Consider the following 19,657-nt stretch of genomic DNA (forward strand, 5'->3'; position numbering starts at 1 on the left):
CTGAACTGTGGCTCTGTTCTGGTTTCCTTCTGTCCCTCCCTTTTTCCTGCAGCAAAAACACAGACACCCTAGGAGACCTACATGGGCCCACCCTTCCTGTGGGTGGCCCAGAACTCTTCACCTTCCTCTCCTATCATCATCCTCATCAACAACATTGGGTGTTTCATTCCCGATGGCCAGTATGACTTGTTAATAGCTTGATGAGATGCTTTTCCCAGGGACACCTGCCTTTGGATGGATCCAGAAACTAAGTTCTTTAAGAACAGAATGCTTGGTGTTGCCTCCCTCAGCACCTGGTAGGTGCTCAGTAAGTATCTGATAAATGGATCAATTGTGAGAGGACTAATGTTTGAAAAGTGTTTCCTACTGAGTTTTGCACTCGGCAGACACTTGTTAGACAGCGGCGATTATTATTCTTTCTAATGGCGAATTTTCCATGACCAGACATGGTCTGAGTGGAGAGATTCCTTAAGCCTGGGGTCTCTGGGAACATCAGTCCCTCCTTGTCCTCCAACAGCAGATGACACCGTATGGAGATGTGCTGATCCAGACGTCCTCTTCCAGAGGACAGGAAGAAGGACAGAGAGCAGAAGAGGAGAGGACAGCCTGAGTCCTAACTTCCACTTTACTCCCTACTTTTGGTCATTGAAATATCTGTTAAACACTGAATAAGCAGCAGGCACATATCAAGCACTTCACACGGATCAGTGCCTGTAATTGTCACTACTACCCTATGAGGAGTTTATTATCCCATTTATGTCAGGGAAATGGAAGCTTCGAGAGGTTATGTGCTGCTGGGTGGTGGGGTGGGATTCAGACCCCTGCAGCCAGCTCCTCGTCTGGGCTCCTACCGGGTAGCCTTCTAGCTGGATGCAGGCCCAGGGGCTCCCTGAAGGTGCACTGTCCCTGCTGTTTGGTCGCTGCTCCAACAACCGGCAGTCCTCTGGCACGTGGGAAGGGATGTCCAGAGGCTGGTCTTGGGCCCCGAGGAAAGGTACAGAGGGAGGAGCCGATTGGGAGACATTGGACCTTCACCCAGACCCCAGGTCCTAGCGAACACAGCAGCTCAGGTCTCAGTGGACAGAAGAGTTCAGCACACAGAGGAGGAGATGGGGTTAAGCCAGGGTTTGAAGCGGGGTTTTAAAAGAGCAGAGGATTTGGATCAGAAGAGTTGGGGAGAAAAGGTGTTTCAGGCTGCATAGGGATAGTGTGGCAAAACCAAGGAAATATTTGGAGATAAGGAATGTGAGTGAGATGTCCCTGGCTGAGGCAGGGAACAGTCAGGATGACAGTCGTGGGCAGGGTGGGACAGGGTGGCAGCTGTGGGGATGTCGAAGCCTGAGCTGGTGAGCTGTTACGCACATCCCAGTGAAGCCATCAAGGGGGACATAGGGCTAGGATGGGTTCCAAGAGCTGGGAAAAGCCTTTAGCATTAGACCACCAGCCCCCATGTCCCCTACAGTGGGCACTTGCCTGGCACAGAGAAGCTTTCAATAGAGGTGACCGAAGGGAGAAAAGGAGGGATGGAGGGAGGGTGGGAGGAGTAACTAGGGGGTCTTTGAGCCGAACACTGAGATGACATATGACAGCCTTCAGAGGGAACTCATGGGAGCAGCCCACAGAGTCACTGTGGAGATGCCTGCTCTCTGGGGGGCTCCCAGCCAGCCTGGACCTCTGGCTCACATGCGTCTGGAGAGAGGCATCAGGGTTCAATGTCACCCGACAGCAGCTCCTCCATTTGATCTCTAAAGAGATGGTCCCAAACAAACAACAAACAAACAAACAAACAAATATTTCCTGTCCTCAGCTGCTGCTGCTCTTACTAACAGATACACATCAGAAGGAAGAAATGTGCAGACATCCCCCGCTGGTACAGGAGTCTTCCCTCGAAGCCTCCAGGCCCTGGCGAGCCTCTCTCTGCCATTTCCCTGCCTCCTCTGTGCTGACTGCCTGAATTTTCACCCACCTGCAGCAATCCCAGCCTCCTTCACTCTGTCCAGCATTTGGATCAGACAATGATCGTGACTTGTGCAGCCTCCCTCCTGCCTTGTAGGAGTTTGAGAGAGGTGAAGTGTGGAGATCCCAGTTCTTGGAGAACTGATGAAAGCATATGACTCCCCGTGGGCTCATGTCCTGTGCCAGGGAGAAGGTCACTCCAGTCCGCACGGCCCAGCAGACATGGCCACTGTCCTCTGTGGGTTAGGTGAAGGGGGCACCAGTGGGGTGTCTCTCTGGGAGGCCTGAATGAAGGGGGTCTTTCCATGAAAGAGGAGGATACACCTATGGATGGAGCCCCCAGATACCATACCCAGGAGTCTGCCCTGTCCGAGGGTCTATCCCCTTCTAACTCCCTGAGCCCCCAGGAGGAAGTCCACGACCCAGAGATTAATCAGGATAGGGATGGTGAAGTCCAGTGACATCCCTCTGGAGAGGCTGGGGCCTGGGGCAAATTACCCTATAACAGCAGGTTAATTAGATAAAACCCAAATTACATGAGCAAGGCTTGCAAGCCCAGCAATTTGAAGGTTTCATGTTGTTTCAGAGGTGGGGAGGGCTTGATCTCTAGCTCAGCATAGAGAAAATGACTTCTTGCTCCCAGGCAAGCCAAACCCATGAATTAAGCTCTTGACTGCCCATCCATGAGCCCCAACGCCAAGCACATATAAGGAAGGGTGCCTGCCGGTCCTCACTGCAACCTGTAGAGCCTGTGTAGGATTTGGTCTTCATCCCTCCTGCATCTGAACCCTCTCTCCACCACCAGGATGAGCCGCCAATTCACCTGCAAGTCGGGAGCTGCCACCAAGGGGGGCTTCAGTGGCTGCTCAGCGGTGCTCTCAGGGGGCAGCTCATCCTCCTACCGGGCAGGGGGCAAAGGGATCAGCGGGGGCTTTGGAAGCCGGAGCCTCTACAGCCTGGGGGGCATCCGGAATATCTCCTTCAACATGGCCAGCGGCAGCGGAAAGAGCGGAGGCTATGGGTTTGGTCGAGGCCGGGCCAGTGGCTTTGCTGGCAGCATGTTTGGCAGTGTGGCCCTGGGGCCTGTGTGTCCATCTGTGTGCCCTCCAGGGGGCATCCATCAGGTCACTGTCAACGAAAGCCTCCTGGCTCCCCTCAATGTGGAGCTGGACCCGGAGATCCAGAAAGTGCGAGCCCAGGAGCGGGAGCAGATCAAGGCTCTGAACAACAAGTTTGCCTCTTTCATTGACAAGGTGGGTCTAACCTTCTCTTCTCAGGGCATGAGCTTCTGTTACAGGAGCAGGGATTCAGGTTAGATATGAGGAGGCACTGATTGTGGATAAAGCAGATGTTTTCTTTCATCGAGGTGACTTATGTATGGTTCCCTGCAGTCGTTCTCAAGAGAACACAGAGGGGGTCTGTCTCTACTGGCAGAGGCTGATGGGAGTTACTGGCAGGACCTCCGAAGGAAAGATTTCGGTCTCTTAATCGAGGGTTGGCTTGGTGCCATTGCTAAGCTTGGGGTCCGTGCAGGCTGTGTGTGGAAAAAGCAGTGAGAGGGGGCACCTGGGTGGCTCAGTGGGTTAAGCCTCTGCCTTCAGCTCAGGTCATGATCTCAGGGTCCTGGGATTGAGCCCCACATTGGGCTCTCTGCTCAGCAGGGAGCCTGCTTCTCCCCCCTCTCTCTCTGCCTGCCTCTCTGCCTACTTGTGATCTCTCCCTGTCAAATAAATAAACAAAATCTTAAAAAAAATTAAAAAAAAAATAAGCAGTGAGAGGGAATCTGCCCCAGAGTCTTCCTCTCATCCATTATCAGCAGGTCTCATCCACTAGTCATTTGACGGGTCATTGCCAGATGGCTTGGCCATGGGCATTTTTTTCACTTGGCTAAGGACTCGAGAGAGAAGCAGAAGAGTGCAGTGGGGAGGACGCCTCCACAGTGCTCTGAAGTCAGACCTAGCTTCTGCTCTGGCCCCATCACTTACTAGCTGGGTCTTGACTAAGCCAGCCACGGAGCAGCTGTGTGGAGAGTTATTTATTCTGTCTGCACCTCCGTTTCCTTATCTCTATAATGCAGATAATAGCCTGCCTCTCCGGGGTTTTGTCAGGTTGATAAAAGAAAATGCATGTGAAGATCTTGGCACAGTGCCTCCTCCCACAGACGGAAGTGCTCCGAAGGGATGGTTAGCGTTACTATCATTTTCATCTTCAGAGAGATGGGGGAGGAGGGTTGAGAAGGGGAGGATCCAGGGTCTGGAGGAGGGCTCAAGGCATCATCTAAGCCAGAGATGCCCCTGACTTTTGATAGATGAGAAATTATTACTCTCATTCTATGAGTCGGCAAAAGCATGGAGGGACATGCCTTGCCAGGGTATGGCATCTGGGGTGGGAGCAGGAGGGAGGAAGGTGAGACCCACTCCTGGGCGCTGGGGGCTACGTTGACTAAATGACAATAAGGCACCAAGGGTGGGTCAACCCAGGACAAAGCCTATGCTTGAAATGGGCATTGGCCATTGGAGCCTCCCCATCTCCCCACCCCAAGCCCCAGCTCTAGACTCCTGCTCCGAGCATCCCTTGTTTGCCTCAGGGGCCAGCACTGTCCCTGTGACTTTATTCCTCAGAATGAGGACACAACCTATTTGTGATCCTGACAGTCCAATATGTAGCCCAGATGCCAGTTGTGGCGTCCTGGGTGTAGGGTTTACTCTGCGACTAACGCTCAGTCTTAGGGATATACGTGAAAGAGTCAGGACTGATTAAACCAAACCAAGGCTGGATGATCTGCAGGGGGCAAGCAGTTTGGCAGCTGTTCCCATCTCAGCGCTGAATCCCAGCCAGTTTTTGGAGGTCCTGTGCTTATGATAATAGAGAACACAACCTTATTTTGATAATGGCTGTGCTCATGTGGATTAAGTCATATTTTAAAAGTCGTGCCCCCCCACCCAAACTGCACAAGAGAAAAGTATGTAGATCCCCTCCCTCTGGTCAGTTTCTTGGCCCAGTGAGGTGACAGTGGCATGGGGAGCCCTATTTATCCATCCTGCCCCACGTGCCATGCTTGCTCTGTGGAAGATGGTTCTAAGGGGCTGAACTAGGGCAGAGGGAGGAGGCCATGAGCAATGATGGAGCTGGGGCCTGATGCAGAAATTTAGAACACCCGGAAGCTCTTGGCCCATTGAGCCTCACTGAGTTTGATAGGCTACAAAATGAAGAGCAGATTCCCTTCTGCAGAACGGTCAACTTTTCCAAAGATGGACCCAACCTGACCCTGTCTTGGTAGTTTTTAGGCACTCCCCTATCCTGAGCTGGATTGGCCATAATGGGGTTCTAAGTGACTGGATTCATGAGTTATGGGACACAAGTCTGGGTTTATTTCTGGGCTCCCCCTCTTAACAAACTGGTAGACCATGGAAAGAGGTTCAACTTCTCTATGGGTCCATTTCCTTCCTATCTAATGGGGTTGACAACTTGCCCACCTCGTACAGCTGTTGTGAGTGGGTGAAGGAGAAAATGCAGGCAGAGTGCCTTGCACAGAGCCTTGTGAATGACAGGCGTGACTATTCCCATGGGGGCTCAACAGTTTCTGCTCTTTGGGTCCCAGGTGCGGTTCCTGGAGCAGCAGAACCAGGTGCTGGAGACCAAGTGGGAGCTGCTGCAGCAGCTGGACCTGAACAACTGCAAGAACAACCTGGAGCCCATCCTCGAGGGCTACATCAGCAACCTGCGGAAGCAGCTGGAGACGCTGTCCGGGGACAGGGTGCGGCTGGACTCGGAGCTGAGGAGTGTGCGGGATGTGGTGGAGGACTACAAGAAGAGGTGAGTGGGGAAGGGATCCCCCTGCAGCTGGACAGTTGTCCCTTTCCCTCTGAGCTCCTTCTGCAGGAGTGGCAGCTACCCCTGGCTTAAAGTTTTTGGAGATGAGGGGCATTGTTCTTCGTCTTACCAGGCAGAATCATCCCAACACAACTCTGGAAACTGCTCTCTGCTCCTCCAGCCTCTGGTCTGGCCCTTGGGACAAATGTCCATTGAGCTGAACAGTGGTCAAAGGACCTTATCTGCCTGGATGAGGGAAACCTTGATGAAGCTACTCATAATTTCCTGGAGCTTCTGGGTCCTCACTGGAGGAATGGCTATGAGGAGGAACAAAGAAAACACTCCCATTCATTTGTAAGGCTTCATTCAAATTTTCAAGGAAGAGTTTGCTTCTTGCTTCCTGTAAGATTTCCCATAGAACATTTGCTCCACATGCTCTTACCTCAGTTTTGTAGCTGGATCTTCAATAATCACCTTTTTTTCCCCCTCCAGACTTAGTTACCATGTCCCCTCCTCCAGGAAGCCTTCCTTGCCTGGTGGCCTCGCTAGCCCAGGTCTCTGTGGCCCATTAGCATCTGTCCCTCAAATGACCATACTGCCTCTTAAAGTTTTCTTTGAGTGAAAGAGGTTTTCAGTGAGAGGGTTCTAAGTGAGACATATTCACTGACAAAGCTCTGGCATCCTTGCAGGTATGAGGAAGAAATCAACAGGCGAACAGCTGCAGAGAATGAGTTTGTGTTGCTCAAGAAGGTAAGAGGCAAGACAGGCCTTGAGTCCAGGGCTGGCTTGGGACCAGGGAGAGCTGAGCTTACCAGTATCCTCTGCTCTCAGTGAAAGAGCTGATTCCAAACTAATGACGTAAAGGCTGAGGAAAAACACAATGGACTATCCAAAAAGGGAATGAAAAGGCAGAGAGATGATGGCCTTTCTAAGTGTTTCATGTCTACAGTAAAGAACAGCAGAAGATGACACACTGGGGCTCCCCTGCAGCCACAGGGCCCAACTTACACATCAAAGGGATGACTGACAGCAGCCTGGCTGGGGCTCCCTTCCTTAGGGGGGTACCCCATCCCTGCTGAAGGAGCAGATACTCAGGATTGTGCAAGGCTGGGCCTTTTGCTCCGTCGTCTCCTCTCCCATGAGCCTCTCAGAGAGAAAAGGGCAACTATTTTAGTGTGCCGGGCACCCAGGCTGGGGTGAGTGTTTCCTTCTCTGCTGCACTGGCAGTGACCAAGGGATGTTGGGGGCATCTTCCAGGATGTGGATGCTGCTTATGCCAATAAGGTTGAGCTTCAGGCCAAAGTGGACTCCATGGACCAGGAGATCAAGTTCTTCAAGTGTCTCTATGAAGCCGTAAGTCTGGGTCTCCGCCCACCCGTCTGCTGGCAGTAAGTAAAACTCTGTTCTGGGGGCTGAGAGAGGCTCTTTGATCTCAGGGAGACCCCGTGGTTAGCCATTCATCTCCCACTTCAGCCCTGAGAGGCTCCCAGTCTCCACCTTCTGGGTGGAAAGGAAATGGTCCATGTCCTGGCTTCATGGTGGCAGGAATCTATCTGCGGCCTGGAGGAAACTCACTTTGCCCAGGGAGCAACAGCTTTGCCCCAGAGCCTCTAAGTTAGCATCACCCAGATTTGCTTATCTTGCTTGAAGGAATGGGTGGGAGGGCTGTTAGCCTCTGAAAGTCAAGACGTGAGACCAGCCTTGTTTCCATATAGGAGATTGCTCAGATCCAGTCCCACATCAGCGATATGTCCGTCATCCTGTCCATGGACAACAACCGGGATCTGAACTTGGACAGCATCATTGATGAGGTCCGTGCCCAGTATGAGGAGATTGCCCTGAAAAGCAAGGCCGAGGCCGAGGCGCTGTACCAGACCAAGGTGAGCTGGGCTGAAACAGGACTGGGGAGGGCAACCTCAGCAGGCATGAGGACTGGGCCTGATCATTCTCAGAACAGAGGCCATGTCCAGTTAAGTGTCCAACATGTCCTTCCCCCATGACATCAGCAATCCCGAGATATCATGTGGTCCTATGGACCATCCAGCATGCTCACCATGCTCTGTGCTTTGGGGTCCCAGTTCCAGGAGCTACAGCTGGCAGCTGGCCGGCACGGGGATGACCTCAAGAACACCAAGAATGAGATCTCAGAGCTCACCCGGCTCATCCAGAGAATCCGCTCAGAGATTGAGAATGTGAAGAAGCAGGTGAGGGAACTGGTTGCCCATGGCCTGGGGCAGGAGGGCATAATTGGAGGGGGAAAGGGTTGGTCAAGAATATCAGCCTCTCAAATCTCTGCCCATGAAAGGAAAGGAACCAATGAGGTCACTGCCTCAAATACTTAGAGCAGACATCCCTGGGGCGTCTCATCTCCCACTCTCCCCAAGAACCTCTGCTTTGATGCCCTTCCTATAGGAAGCCGTCTCTCTCATTCCCCAGAATGGGGTAGGACCACACCCCCCTGTGCCTTCTGCCTTAATCGCATGCTGTTCTGGCATCTGTGCTTCTCTTGTCCTTCTCACACTTTGGTGATTGCCCCACAGCAACCTGTCCCTTCTTCCATGGAACTGGAGGAAGGCAGGGAGCTGGCTGTTCTGTTCCCCCATTGCTTTTCCAGCATCTAGTACAGTGCCAGGCCATAGTAACAGCTTAATAAACATTTGTTAGTGAAATGACTAACAAGTGGGCTCAGAGAGCGCCATTCAAGAGCCTTCTGTAACTATTTAACTATCAGTAAGGCCTTGCTCAAACTCTTCCCAGGGCTCTAGGCTGCAGTCTCAGCTTGAGTAGATGGGGAGACAGGATGAGGTTACAGAATAACGACAGCGGTGGCTCTTATCATTTTCTCACCCAGAAGTGTCTCAAAGATTCTATGAGGCAAGAGCTACCCATTATTACAAATGAGGAAACCTTAGAGAGGTTAAGTGGGTTGCAAGCTGGCGAATGGCAGAGCTATGATTGGAACCCACTATGACTCCTAGTCCAGTGCTCTTTCCACCTTCCCAGGGGCTTTAACACTTAGTGACTCCATGACGTGGGGCAAGTTAGTTGTCCTCTCTGCACAGGCGAGTTTAAGGACTGCATGAGCTAAGACACACAAAAGGCATGTCAGGGCTGAGGGTAGTGCCAGGCATATGGTAAGCACTTGGGAAGTGATAGTTAGTTCTAGGGAACCTCCTTCCCTGTGCCCCTCATCTGTGGTCCTATGTACCTGGGCAGCCACTCTCATTGTACCCACAACACAACATTCTAAGGATCTGTCATCCCAGACTTGAAACAACTCAAGAGCAGAAAGCTCTTCTGTATCCTTGGCACATGGATGACCAAGTAAATGTCTTCCTAATGAACTGACGTGGTACTGAACTGGCCACAATCATAGGAGAGCAGGAGGGCAGGGTGCACTATTGATCATCACCACCAATGCCTAAATACAAGCAAGTGGAGATAGAGCTAGGAAGGACTTGCTGGCCCCAGAAGGGGCTCCAGCCTATTAGAGGAGTGGGAGGTGGGAAAGATAGAAGTGGGCATCCCCACCCAGGAGTCTCCAAGCACTAGTGGGGTTTGGATGTGGATGATTCTAATCACCCCGTCCAGTTTTCCAGCTTCTTTGATTCCCTGTTTAGGCTTCCAACCTGGAGACGGCCATTGCGGATGCTGAGCAGAGGGGTGACAATGCCCTGAAGGACGCCCGGGCCAAGCTGGACGAGCTGGAGTCCGCCCTGCACCAGGCCAAGGAGGAGCTGGCCCGGATGCTGCGCGAGTACCAGGAGCTCATGAGCCTGAAGCTGGCCCTGGACATGGAGATCGCCACCTACCGCAAGCTGCTGGAGAGCGAGGAGTGCAGGTGGGGGTCGGTGCTCTGGCAGGAAAGGCGGGGGAGGGGTGAGGGGGGTTTGAGAAGGACAAAAGAGAATGCTTAACACACTCATCCAGAAAAGATGAGTCCTTGGGAGTGAAGGGGTGGTGATGATGGGAATAATAACAGTAATAAATAATACCTACGCCTGCGTGAGCCCTCACTCATGCCAAGCACTGCACCTCAGCGATTAGCTCATTCCATCTTACAGTTTTCCTGGGTATACCTCGGCATACTACCACCCCCCAACCCCAACCAAAAAATAAAAAAATAAACCCCACCCCATTACTATGTTAGGCCTTCTTGTTCCATCATCCTTACCTGTCCAGAAATAAGATGAGCTTATCAGACGTGTCCCAGGGCAACCACTCCAGCTTCCCCAATGTTCTCAGCAGCCGAGAAAGACTCAGGGCTGAGGCCGGTCCTTGGGAAGTGTGCATGCCAGCCTGCATGTGTACCTTGTGCCAACTGTTTGATTCGGGTTTTTGCCTGCTTACCCCCAAAGATTCAGGGGCTGCAGCCACAGCTTCCTAAGCTCTGCTTTCACCAAAAGCCCAGGAAATTTCCAGAGGTGCCTATTGGGTTCAAAAACCCACAACAGGCCGGTGGGGATACTAGCTTTGAGGTTAATAGACTGTGGGTTGGATGACTGCTTGCTCTTACTTTATTTCTCTCCCTTACAGGATGTCAGGAGAATTTCCCTCCCCAGTCAGCATCTGTAAGTACTTGTGTGCTGGGCCCTAGAACTGTAGAATCTGCAGACAGGAAAGGGCCTTAGTTGCACCCTGTGTGTGTAGCTGAGCAAACTCAGGACCGGGGAGCAAAAACTTTGAGATCACACAGCCACACAGCAGAGGCATAGCCAGCAATCAGTTCTCCTGACTCCCAGAGCAGAGTTCTTCCTCCCTATCCCTCTGTCTCCCTGCTCCCAGGGGGTGGCCTCTAGGAAAGCTAGAAGAGGAAGTAGAGGATGAGTGTCTGTGAGACCTGGGGCACCAGGGCCACAAGTTGCAACCAGCCCTGGGCTGGAGAATTAGAGGCGGCTGAGGGAATTGTTGAATGGGGACCTCAGAGCATAAGCTGACAGTGTTGGATCTCTGTATTTCTCAGCAGGACTAGGAGTTTAACCAGAGCTCCAAAAGATGCCATTTATAGGGCAGCTAGTGAGAGGGAAAGAAAGGTTGGAGGGGAAGTTTGGCAAAAAGGCTAATAGAAGAGGGGGTGTGTATCCAGAAAAACAGGTGGTTGTATTGGTACCTGGACCAAAATGTTAGGCTTCTGAGAATTAAGAATCAGCTAGATTGGGGTCTCTGGCGGGGGCATGGCAAGGACAGGACATGGGGGAAGCGGTCTTTGGGCTATTTTCCCCAGGGAAGGGGGCGGAGCCGCGGGGCGGGCACCTAACCCATTGTTCCAAGAGACCCTGAGTCCCCGGGGGGCGGGGGCTGGGGCCTCGCCTAGCCCCGCCCCTGAGGGTACCGCCCCCCGCTGTCCCTCTGCAGCTATCATCAGCAGCACCAGCGGCAGCGGCGGCTATGGCTTCCGGCCCAGCTCCGTGAGCGGCGGCTACGTGGCCAGTAGCAGCAGCTGCATCTCTGGCGTGTGCAGCGTCCGCGGCGGGGACGTCCGGGGCAGGGGCAGCAGCAGTGACTACAAAGATACCCTGGGGAAGGGCTCCAGCCAGAGCACCTCCTCCAAGAAAGCCAGCAGGTAGAGAGGGCTGCCCCCTGCCCTCCCGCCACCCCTGCATCCCCAGCTGTCTTCCACATGCTCTGTCCCCCAGCCTGCTGTCAGCCCCCTCTCCACCCTGCCCTGCCGTTGTCCCTCTGGCCATCACACTTCTCCCAGCCTGCGTCTTCCTGAGCCTGGACAGGTGTGGATGGCTAAACTTGGTGAAATTCCTCCTGGTACGTGCCTGGCATTCAGTTTCTTGGCTGAGGTCCCCCAGCAGGCGACGGGCTCAGCTCCAGGCTCCTGGCCTTCCGCCTTGGACACAACATCCCGCTTAGTCACTAACTACTCTGTCCGGCTACTGGGTCTCAGACCCAGGCCCCCCTCTCACACTGGGCCCTCAGTTCCAACAACTGCCTATTCTGGGAGGGCCGAAGGACAAGAGAGGCCAGTCCCCACCACATGGCCCCATCTCACGGTTCAGGTCTCTCTTCTCTCTCCTGTATCCAGAAACAGAAGAGGCAGCCCCTCCACATCTCCTTTCTTCTTAGAGGTCCTCCCATTGCATCCTCAATAAACAGCACGATCTGATGGCTTGGTCTCTTGAGTAGTCAAGGTGTGTACACGTCCGCAGTCCAGAACCCACAGGAGCAGGCACCACCCAGACACACAGACACACACACACCAAACACACTGCGGATTGCCTGTGCAACCCGTGTTTCTAGGGGAATTTTCCCCGTAGAGCCGAATAAACAGAGCACGCATGAAGCGTGGGGCCGAGTTTGGGAGGACGGAGGAAGAAGAGGAGAGAGAGAAAAAAGGAAGAACATGGGAAGGGTGAATGTGTAGAGCATGGTTGTGGCTTTCAACAAAAGAAGTACCTGTGTCTACCGGCAGAAATGGTCCTGCTCCTGACAGGGACCCTAGCCTCCATCTAAGAACTGGATCTTTCCTAGAGGGAAGCTGGGGGTGTGGCAGGCAGGGGTCGGTATTTTTCAACCCTTTCCTCACTGCACAGAGGCCTGGGCTTGTGGGTTATCACCCAGGAAGGGTGGAGTTGAGGGAGACACCACACTCTGGGCCTGCTGGGAAGCTAAGATAGGGAACCAGTTCTGAGACCCTGAGGCCAGACGAGGGTGAAGTTAGTTGGGGGTCAGGGCAGCCTGTGAGTGTCAGTCACTGGCCCAGATACCTGTCTGTCCTGGAGTGAGGAGGAATATAAGGAAGACAGACAGATCACCCAGCGACCCTGCATGAGCCAGCAAACCTCAGCCAGGAAGTCCTTGGGGGCCTGAGGAGCTTAAAAAATCAGAGGTACAGGGATTGGAGAAAGGGATGAATAGGTTAGGTTAACAGACAGAACTTCAGAGTAGTGGCTGGGGTGCAGGCCAAGGTCATAGGATCAGGCTCAACCCCTTGCCACAGGAGGTGGCTATTAACGAGAGCTTCCCACCGTTCTGAACCTGGGTGTCAACACCACCGTGTGGGTGGAGGAGGGCCAGGAGTTCAAGGCTCAGAGGCAAGTTTGCTTCCCTGGTCAACAAGGCCAAGCCTGTGTGTGTGTGTGTGTGGGTTTGTGTGTGTGTGTGTGTGTGTGTGTGCGTGTGCGCGTTTTCAGAACTGGGTAGAGATACTGTCACTTCCTCAGCAAAGGATCCACATAAAACCACTGCCCCTGCTACCTTTGCAACAGTAAGAATTGAGCTGGGATAGCAGAAGGAACTTTCCAGTTGAAAGGCTTAGAAGAAGACTGGCTTCTCAAATGGAGGGATGGAGACTAATTCTCTAGATGCTACTGTTTTCTCACCCAGATTTGGGGAAGAAGTTAAGAACTCTCCCACATCTCTTTGTGCCCTAGAGCTCACAGGGGTTTCCTGGGTGGGCAGAGTTATCCTGGGTTTGGAATTTTTTTTCCAGAGCAGCTAACCAGGGTGCTGGAGGCTGAGCGGGGTTTCCTGTGGGAGATCGTGAGAGCCCACGGCAGAGAACCGAGTTCTGAGCTTGGTAGGTGTTAGAGTGAGGGGGCTCAGCTGGCTGTGGGCTACAGACCAGGCAGGAGCTGATGGATGACTTGGGGGACAAAAGAGGGCTCTGAGGAGAGAGAATAAGGACAATGACTCGCAGGGACGGTGATCATGAAGTCCCATGAGTCTAAGTGGCTATTTGATCCCAGTTGCCAAGAACCGTGGTGCTTTACACAGGCTCAAAAATAACCTGGAACTTTGAAAAAAAATACGGAGGTCTAAGCCAGTACTCCAGACCAGTGAAGGCGGTCTCCTGGAGTAGGGTCCGGGTGCTCATGGGGATCTTTTGAAAGTCAGGGAAGGGATTCTAGCAAGCATTCAGAGCTGAGAATATAATCAGCTGAGAAAGAGACCCTAGCAAATGGAGCAAGGTTTTGGAATGAGGGAATGGAGATGGGGTCAAGGAATTAAGATGGCGGGACAGGCTCTGAAAGGGACATGGGATTGTGGCACTGAGAACACTTACGCCTAATAGCCTAGACTTTAGTCAGGTGCAAGGCCGTGTGCTGAGGGACAGGGTGAGAGGTGGTATGGGACGCCAACAAAGGCTGAGGGACAGCTGGGTAAGAGCACTGTGACAGGCCCCACATCCTGTCTCTGGGTCTGAGACATGAGGCTGTCTTCCTCCCCTCAGAGTGAAGGGACGCTTGTGGAGTGGATGCAGGAAAGAGAGAAAGTGAAGTTCCAATCCCTGCTCTCAGGAACCTTCTGGCCTATGGACCACTCAGGAAGGATCCAGGTGGAGGAAAAAGTGGTGCGAGTGAATAAAGTCCTCAGCCCACCTTATTTGTCCTTTGTGTCCCCTCCCCCAAAGCCGTTGACAGGGCCTGAACTGTCCTCACCTTTGTCCTCTTATGTCTGGCACACCATTTGCACCGAGCACAAGCTGGTGGAATAACTAGCCCTCTGCACTCCCCATGGAACCCCGGCTCCAGGCTGCTGCTGTGGCCACTGATGGGAGCGGGCCCTGGGGACACTGCCTGGAGGGGACCCTGCAACAGGCCAAGCCAGACACAGCATCAGTCCAGCTGTGGGACTGCCGTGGGTCAAGCTGGCACCTTCAGGATGTCTCTGGAGGGCAAGGAAACAAAAAGGTTCCCACAGGGTCCCTAGGGTGCCCGCCAAGGGGGCTGAGGCCTCCCGCCTTGATCACTACTCACTTCTCTCCATCCGTGAAGCCTCACCCCTCTCAGCCCTTTCCTATATTTTAGGCCCAGCATACGAGATGGGGGCCCGAGGGTTGGGAGACTGATGTTTACGGAGCACCTACCATGGGCTGGAATCTCCCTGAGCTGGGCATGTCCCCTGTGTCACCTCTCTGAGGTGGGCGTTATTATTCCTGAGACAGACACCTGCTATAGCCACGGCTGCAGAGCCAGAACATGCAGCCAGAATTCCATGAGGTCTGCCTCTCCGAAGCCCACACTCTTTCCACATCACCGCCCTGCCTCCCGGTACGGGAACCACCTGCCTCTGCCCACCCAGCTGCTGTGCGTTCCCAGGCTTCCCTGATGGCCTGCGGGTTCCCTGCCCATGGTTTATTGGAACTTCCATCAATTCCATCATCTGAAGCCTGATGGCTCTGTGTCCCGGGCACTGAGCTGGGTTCCTTTTATGCCTACAATTGTCCTGTAACCCATCTCAGATTTCCCCACTGTAGGCTGCCCACGGAGGCTGTGGCCCCTTGCCACCTGCCAGTCACAGAATCAGATCCCCTCAGTGGTGGGAGTTGGGGGTGTTCAAAGCAGCTTAGATCAAGTCCCCCCCTGAAGTTCTGGTATCCTGTGCCAGAGGTGGCCGGGAAAGCTGGGTGGTGTTGGATCCGGAGTAGGAGCAGGAGGGGACAAGAAGGGAGCCTCAAGAAGGTGGTAGAGGTGGCCTGGGATGGACCTAGTGAGTGGGGAGGGGTGCTTTTGAAGGGAATGGGCTGAAGCTGACTGGGGTGGACAGTTTATCCTGAGAAGTTGGCTGGGCTCTGGGAACAGAAGTATCAAAACGAAATCCCAGACCAGCAAGAAGAATCTGGAGCAGCATGAAGGAGGTGGACACGCTTATGGGAGTGGGCTCTTCCGGGCACTGTCTTTTCTCCAGACAATGGTACGGTGACCAACCCAGCCAGCCAAAGACAGCCACCACTGCTGGCAGAGACATCTCTGCTTTTCTTTTTTTTTTTTTTAAAGATTTTATTTATTTATTTGACAGAGATCACACATAGGCAGAGAAGCAGGCAGAGAGACAGAGGAGGAAGCAGGCTCCCTGCTGAGCAGAGCCTGATGCGGGGCTCGATTCCAGGACCCTGGGATCATGACCTGAGCTGAAGGCAGAGGCTTTAACCCGCTGAGCCACCCAGGCACCCCCATCTCTGCTTTTCTTGAGCACTCTGAGGAGGCTCTGGAGCTCTCGTGTCTCGTAACTTGGCATTAGGAAAATTCTGCTTTGCCTCTGACCACCCTTCTGCAGATACACAGGACCTCGGCTCCTGGCATGAATGCACTGTCCTGCCCAGCAATAAACACTGTTTCTTGTCTGGCTCCCTCCCCGGCTGCCCTTCTCAGGGCTGGAGGTTCCCAGTTCCCACCGCCCACCCTCGCTGGCCTGGTTCTCCTGTGCTCACTCTATCAGGTGGGGGCTAATCCCAGTAGAGCTGGAGGGAGGAAAATTATCTTTCGAACCAAAGTTTCTCCTTTCCTTTCCCGAGGCTATTTCCTGTCCCCCCACGCTAGACTGGAATACGGTCCCTGTCTTCTGGGTGCTAGTGGAGGAGGAGAAAGAGCCACCCAAAAATGAAGAACGAGCCATGAAACAGGTCATTCAGAAGCACAGATGACCTAAGGATTTTTTCCATTTATAAGAAACAGAAAATATTTATCCTCTAGGAACTAGCTCTCCTCACACGGCCCTGATTTTTGTTTGTTTGTTTGTTTGTTTGTTTGAGTGGCTCTTTGATTGTCTTGGAATCTAGCCAAATCAGGAGGGCGGGGCCTCCAGGCTGCCATGGAAAATCCTCAAAAGAAAGACAAAGTGGGTGAATCACGGCTTTCAGGACAGATAGGAAAAGGACAAGGACAAGGAAGGGATGGAATAAGGGTAGGTGGTGAGGGGATCCCTGCTGGACGTTCTTCCCCAGACAAACAAGTGGAGCAGCAGGGAAAGGGGCAGATTTGAAGAGGGTTGGTGGGGATACTCACTCTCTGAAGCCAGAAAGCCCAGAGTGTTCCCTCTGCACGTCGTCAGTGGCCGGGTCAGCCCAGGCCCCTTGCTCTCTCTGAGATGCCCCCCTTCATAGTCCAGGGTGATGGAGGGCGTCTTTCCAGCTCAGTGGGAGGCAGGTTGGGCACTACCCTTTGAGTATACTTCACACTTTGTCAGCAGCAATGGAGCCCCTGGGTAAATGGGCCAGACTGGAAGAGGGGTGCCATGGAGAGCTCTGAAACCCCTGCGCTCCAGGACCGGAGGGCAGGATGCAGAGAGCCCACTATCCGTTAGGATTTCAAATTAGAAACTACGGTGGCCAGCCTTTCATTTTGCCAAAATGGGACATTTAAAAAAAAAAAAGCAACAATTACCATCCCCTACTTTCATCATCTCATAAAGGAAAAGGACAATCTAACAGTGGGAAGGACGCCTCTCAGAATGAAGTTCAATCCTGTAAGTCAAGTTAGCCCCACCTGACAACCCATATTGCCCCTTCTTAACTTTCCTCTGTTCGCACAGGACAAGGGAAAACCCCTCCAAGCTGCCATCTCTTTGTGATCTATGTGTCCTCGTCTCAACAAGGAGGATAAAATCACTCTGTCAACTACACAGTGTTTACAGAATTGTCAGAACAACAAAAGGAAGCTGGTAGGGACCCAGCATGAGTGTTTGCAGTGTTGCGGGTGTGACACTGCAGAGACGAGGCTGTGAGCTGTTGCTGGGCAGTCACTCTGGTTCCAGGTGTGGAAGGCGGCACCACTCCCTACGGCAAGTTTATTATCCTCTCTCTGTCTGTTTCCTCTTCTGCAAAAAGGGGAAGAAGTGTTACCTCCTGGCACCGTTGCAACTGAGACATAAAATGCCAGCCCCACGTAAATCTGAGCTGCTATTATTATTAATTATTATTATTCTCACTACTACTGTTGAGACAGTGGTAACCATCTAGGAAATCTGGGTAATGTTTAGGGCTTCCCTGAAAACTCTGATCCTAATTTGATCTCCCGCCAGTGAGAGTGCCCATCTCCTCCTGTCTTCATCTTGTACCCCAGGCTCTTGTATTTGAGTCCGAGTTTCTGAACTCTGCCTCCTTTGGGAAACTAACCTCTGATGCCTGCAGATGTGGAAATGAAGCACGGGGAGGGACATTCTGGCCAACCCTGCAGAGGACAGGGCCTGGAGGGTGGGCAGGGGGCAGCCGGAGGGTTGGAGACAGCCGTGAGCTGATAAAAGCTTTGTCAGTTCTCTGAAAAACATGTGTATACATGGATATACATACACATGCATATATGTACATATGTATATAAATAGGCACAGATGCTGGTCCTTATTATCATCCTAATGCTGAAGATGGAAGCAAAGCAAGGAGGATGGATGTTGAAACTTCACTGGCTCCTCAGAGATGGGAGTGATGATGCCAGCGAATCAGGTCATAGTTTTTGGATACTGGAAGATTATTGTCAGGGTTTTTTCTTTCTTTCTTTCTTTCTTTCTTTCTTTCTTTCTTTCTTTCTTTCTTTCTTTCTTCCTTCCTTCCTTCCTTCCTTCCTTCCTTCCTTCCTTCCTTCCTTCTTTCTTTCTTTTTGCTGTTTATCATGTAATGGCTATAGAAATGACACACTTTTAAATTTAATCTGCACCGCATCTTCTCTAATAATTAAATCTAGGCCCGGACTGTCCAATCCAAGTGCAATGCAAGCCACACATATAATTTAAAATTTTCTAGTAGCCCCATTAAAAAAAAAAGCTCAAATTTATTTTCATGATATATTATACTTAACACAAATATTATCATTTTGACACGGAATCAATGTCAGAATTGCAAATGAAATATTTTACATTCTTTTCCCAGGCTAAGACTTTCTAATCTGGCATGTGTATTATGTTAACAATACATCTAAACTGGACTAGCCACATTTCAAGTGTTCAGTGACCAGGTGGGGCTAGTGGCAATTTTAACAGACATTATGGCTTTAGACAATAAACAGAACAATACATCACTTCAAAATACGTTCACATGTAGAGTCGTTATGTTGTACACTCAAAACGAATATAATGTTATGTGTCAGTTATATCTCAATTTTTAAAACTATAAAAAAACAATGAATGAAGCTTTGATTTGTAGTGTTTGGTGATTCCTTTGGTATAAATATTCCCATAATGGTGATTTCCGTCACCAATACGATGCTGCTGATTATAGAGTGTACATCATTACATAGCATTTCTACCATACTGATTCAAGAGATATAAGTCATCTCAAGAGCTTAGATAATAGTAACTTAACTAAGAAGTTATGAGTTTTAAATGCTTCTTAACTTTGTTTTTAGTTTAATTTATCTAATTGTAAGTTTAGATAATTTAAGTCGAATTATGGCTCTGTATAATAAGCAGCCCACAAATTCTTAAAAATCTAGCAGTTGGCTGTCGTCAGCCCACTGAACTTGCCCCAGCACAACACTGGCGAGAGATAAGAAAAAAGAAAGGCTTCAAAGGGGCCAATGGGTTTTGGCAGAAATGAAAATAGGATTTCTCTTTGTCGAACTAAACAGGCATTTATTGACAGTGGTGGTTAATTTTATGTGTCGGCTCAACTGTGCTACCAGACATTTGGTCAAACATTATTCCAGGTGTGTCCATGAGGGTGTTTCTAGATGAAGAGAACATTTGAATCTGTAGACTGCGTAAAGTAGATGGTCCTCCCGAACGGGGTGAGCCTCATCAAATCCACTGAGTACCCGAACAGAAAATGCTGAGTTAGAAGAAACTTTGCTGGCTTGACTATTTGAGCTGGGACATTGGTCTTGTCCCTCAGACTAGAATGTGCACATCAGCTTTCCTGGTTCTCAGACCTTCGAACACCCACTGGAACAACACCACTAGCTCGCCTGGGTCTCTAGCTTACTGACTACAGGTCTTGGAACTTCTCAGCCTCCCCAGTCATGTGAGCCAATTACCTATAATGAATGTCTGTATCTATCTATCTATCTATCTATCTATCTATCTATCTATCTATCTATCTATCTATCCATCCATCTGTCCATCTATCTACCTATCTCTTTTTAGTTTCTGTTTCTTTCTGACAAAAACATTGAGGTCCCTTCTGGCATAGGGATTGTGTAAGAGGGCTGGTGTAGGGAAGGGTGGGTGG

General features: G+C 51.5%; 1 protein-coding gene across 1 annotated transcript; it reads left to right on the forward strand.

The window, feature by feature from the left end:
• The first annotated feature begins 2,706 nt into the window (after positions 1-2,706).
• KRT71 (keratin 71) lies at positions 2,707-11,869 on the forward strand. The gene is made up of 9 exons (XM_047740806.1): positions 2,707-3,209; positions 5,558-5,772; positions 6,459-6,519; positions 7,027-7,122; positions 7,485-7,649; positions 7,848-7,973; positions 9,390-9,610; positions 10,306-10,340; positions 11,125-11,869. Exons 1-9 carry the CDS (start codon positions 2,763-2,765, stop codon positions 11,334-11,336), a joined length of 1,578 nt encoding a protein of 525 aa, XP_047596762.1. The 5' UTR covers positions 2,707-2,762; the 3' UTR covers positions 11,337-11,869.
• Positions 11,870-19,657: the final 7,788 nt, after the last annotated feature.

Source organism: Lutra lutra, chromosome 8 (assembly GCF_902655055.1).
Source record: "Lutra lutra chromosome 8, mLutLut1.2, whole genome shotgun sequence".
NCBI lineage: Eukaryota > Metazoa > Chordata > Mammalia > Carnivora > Mustelidae > Lutra > Lutra lutra.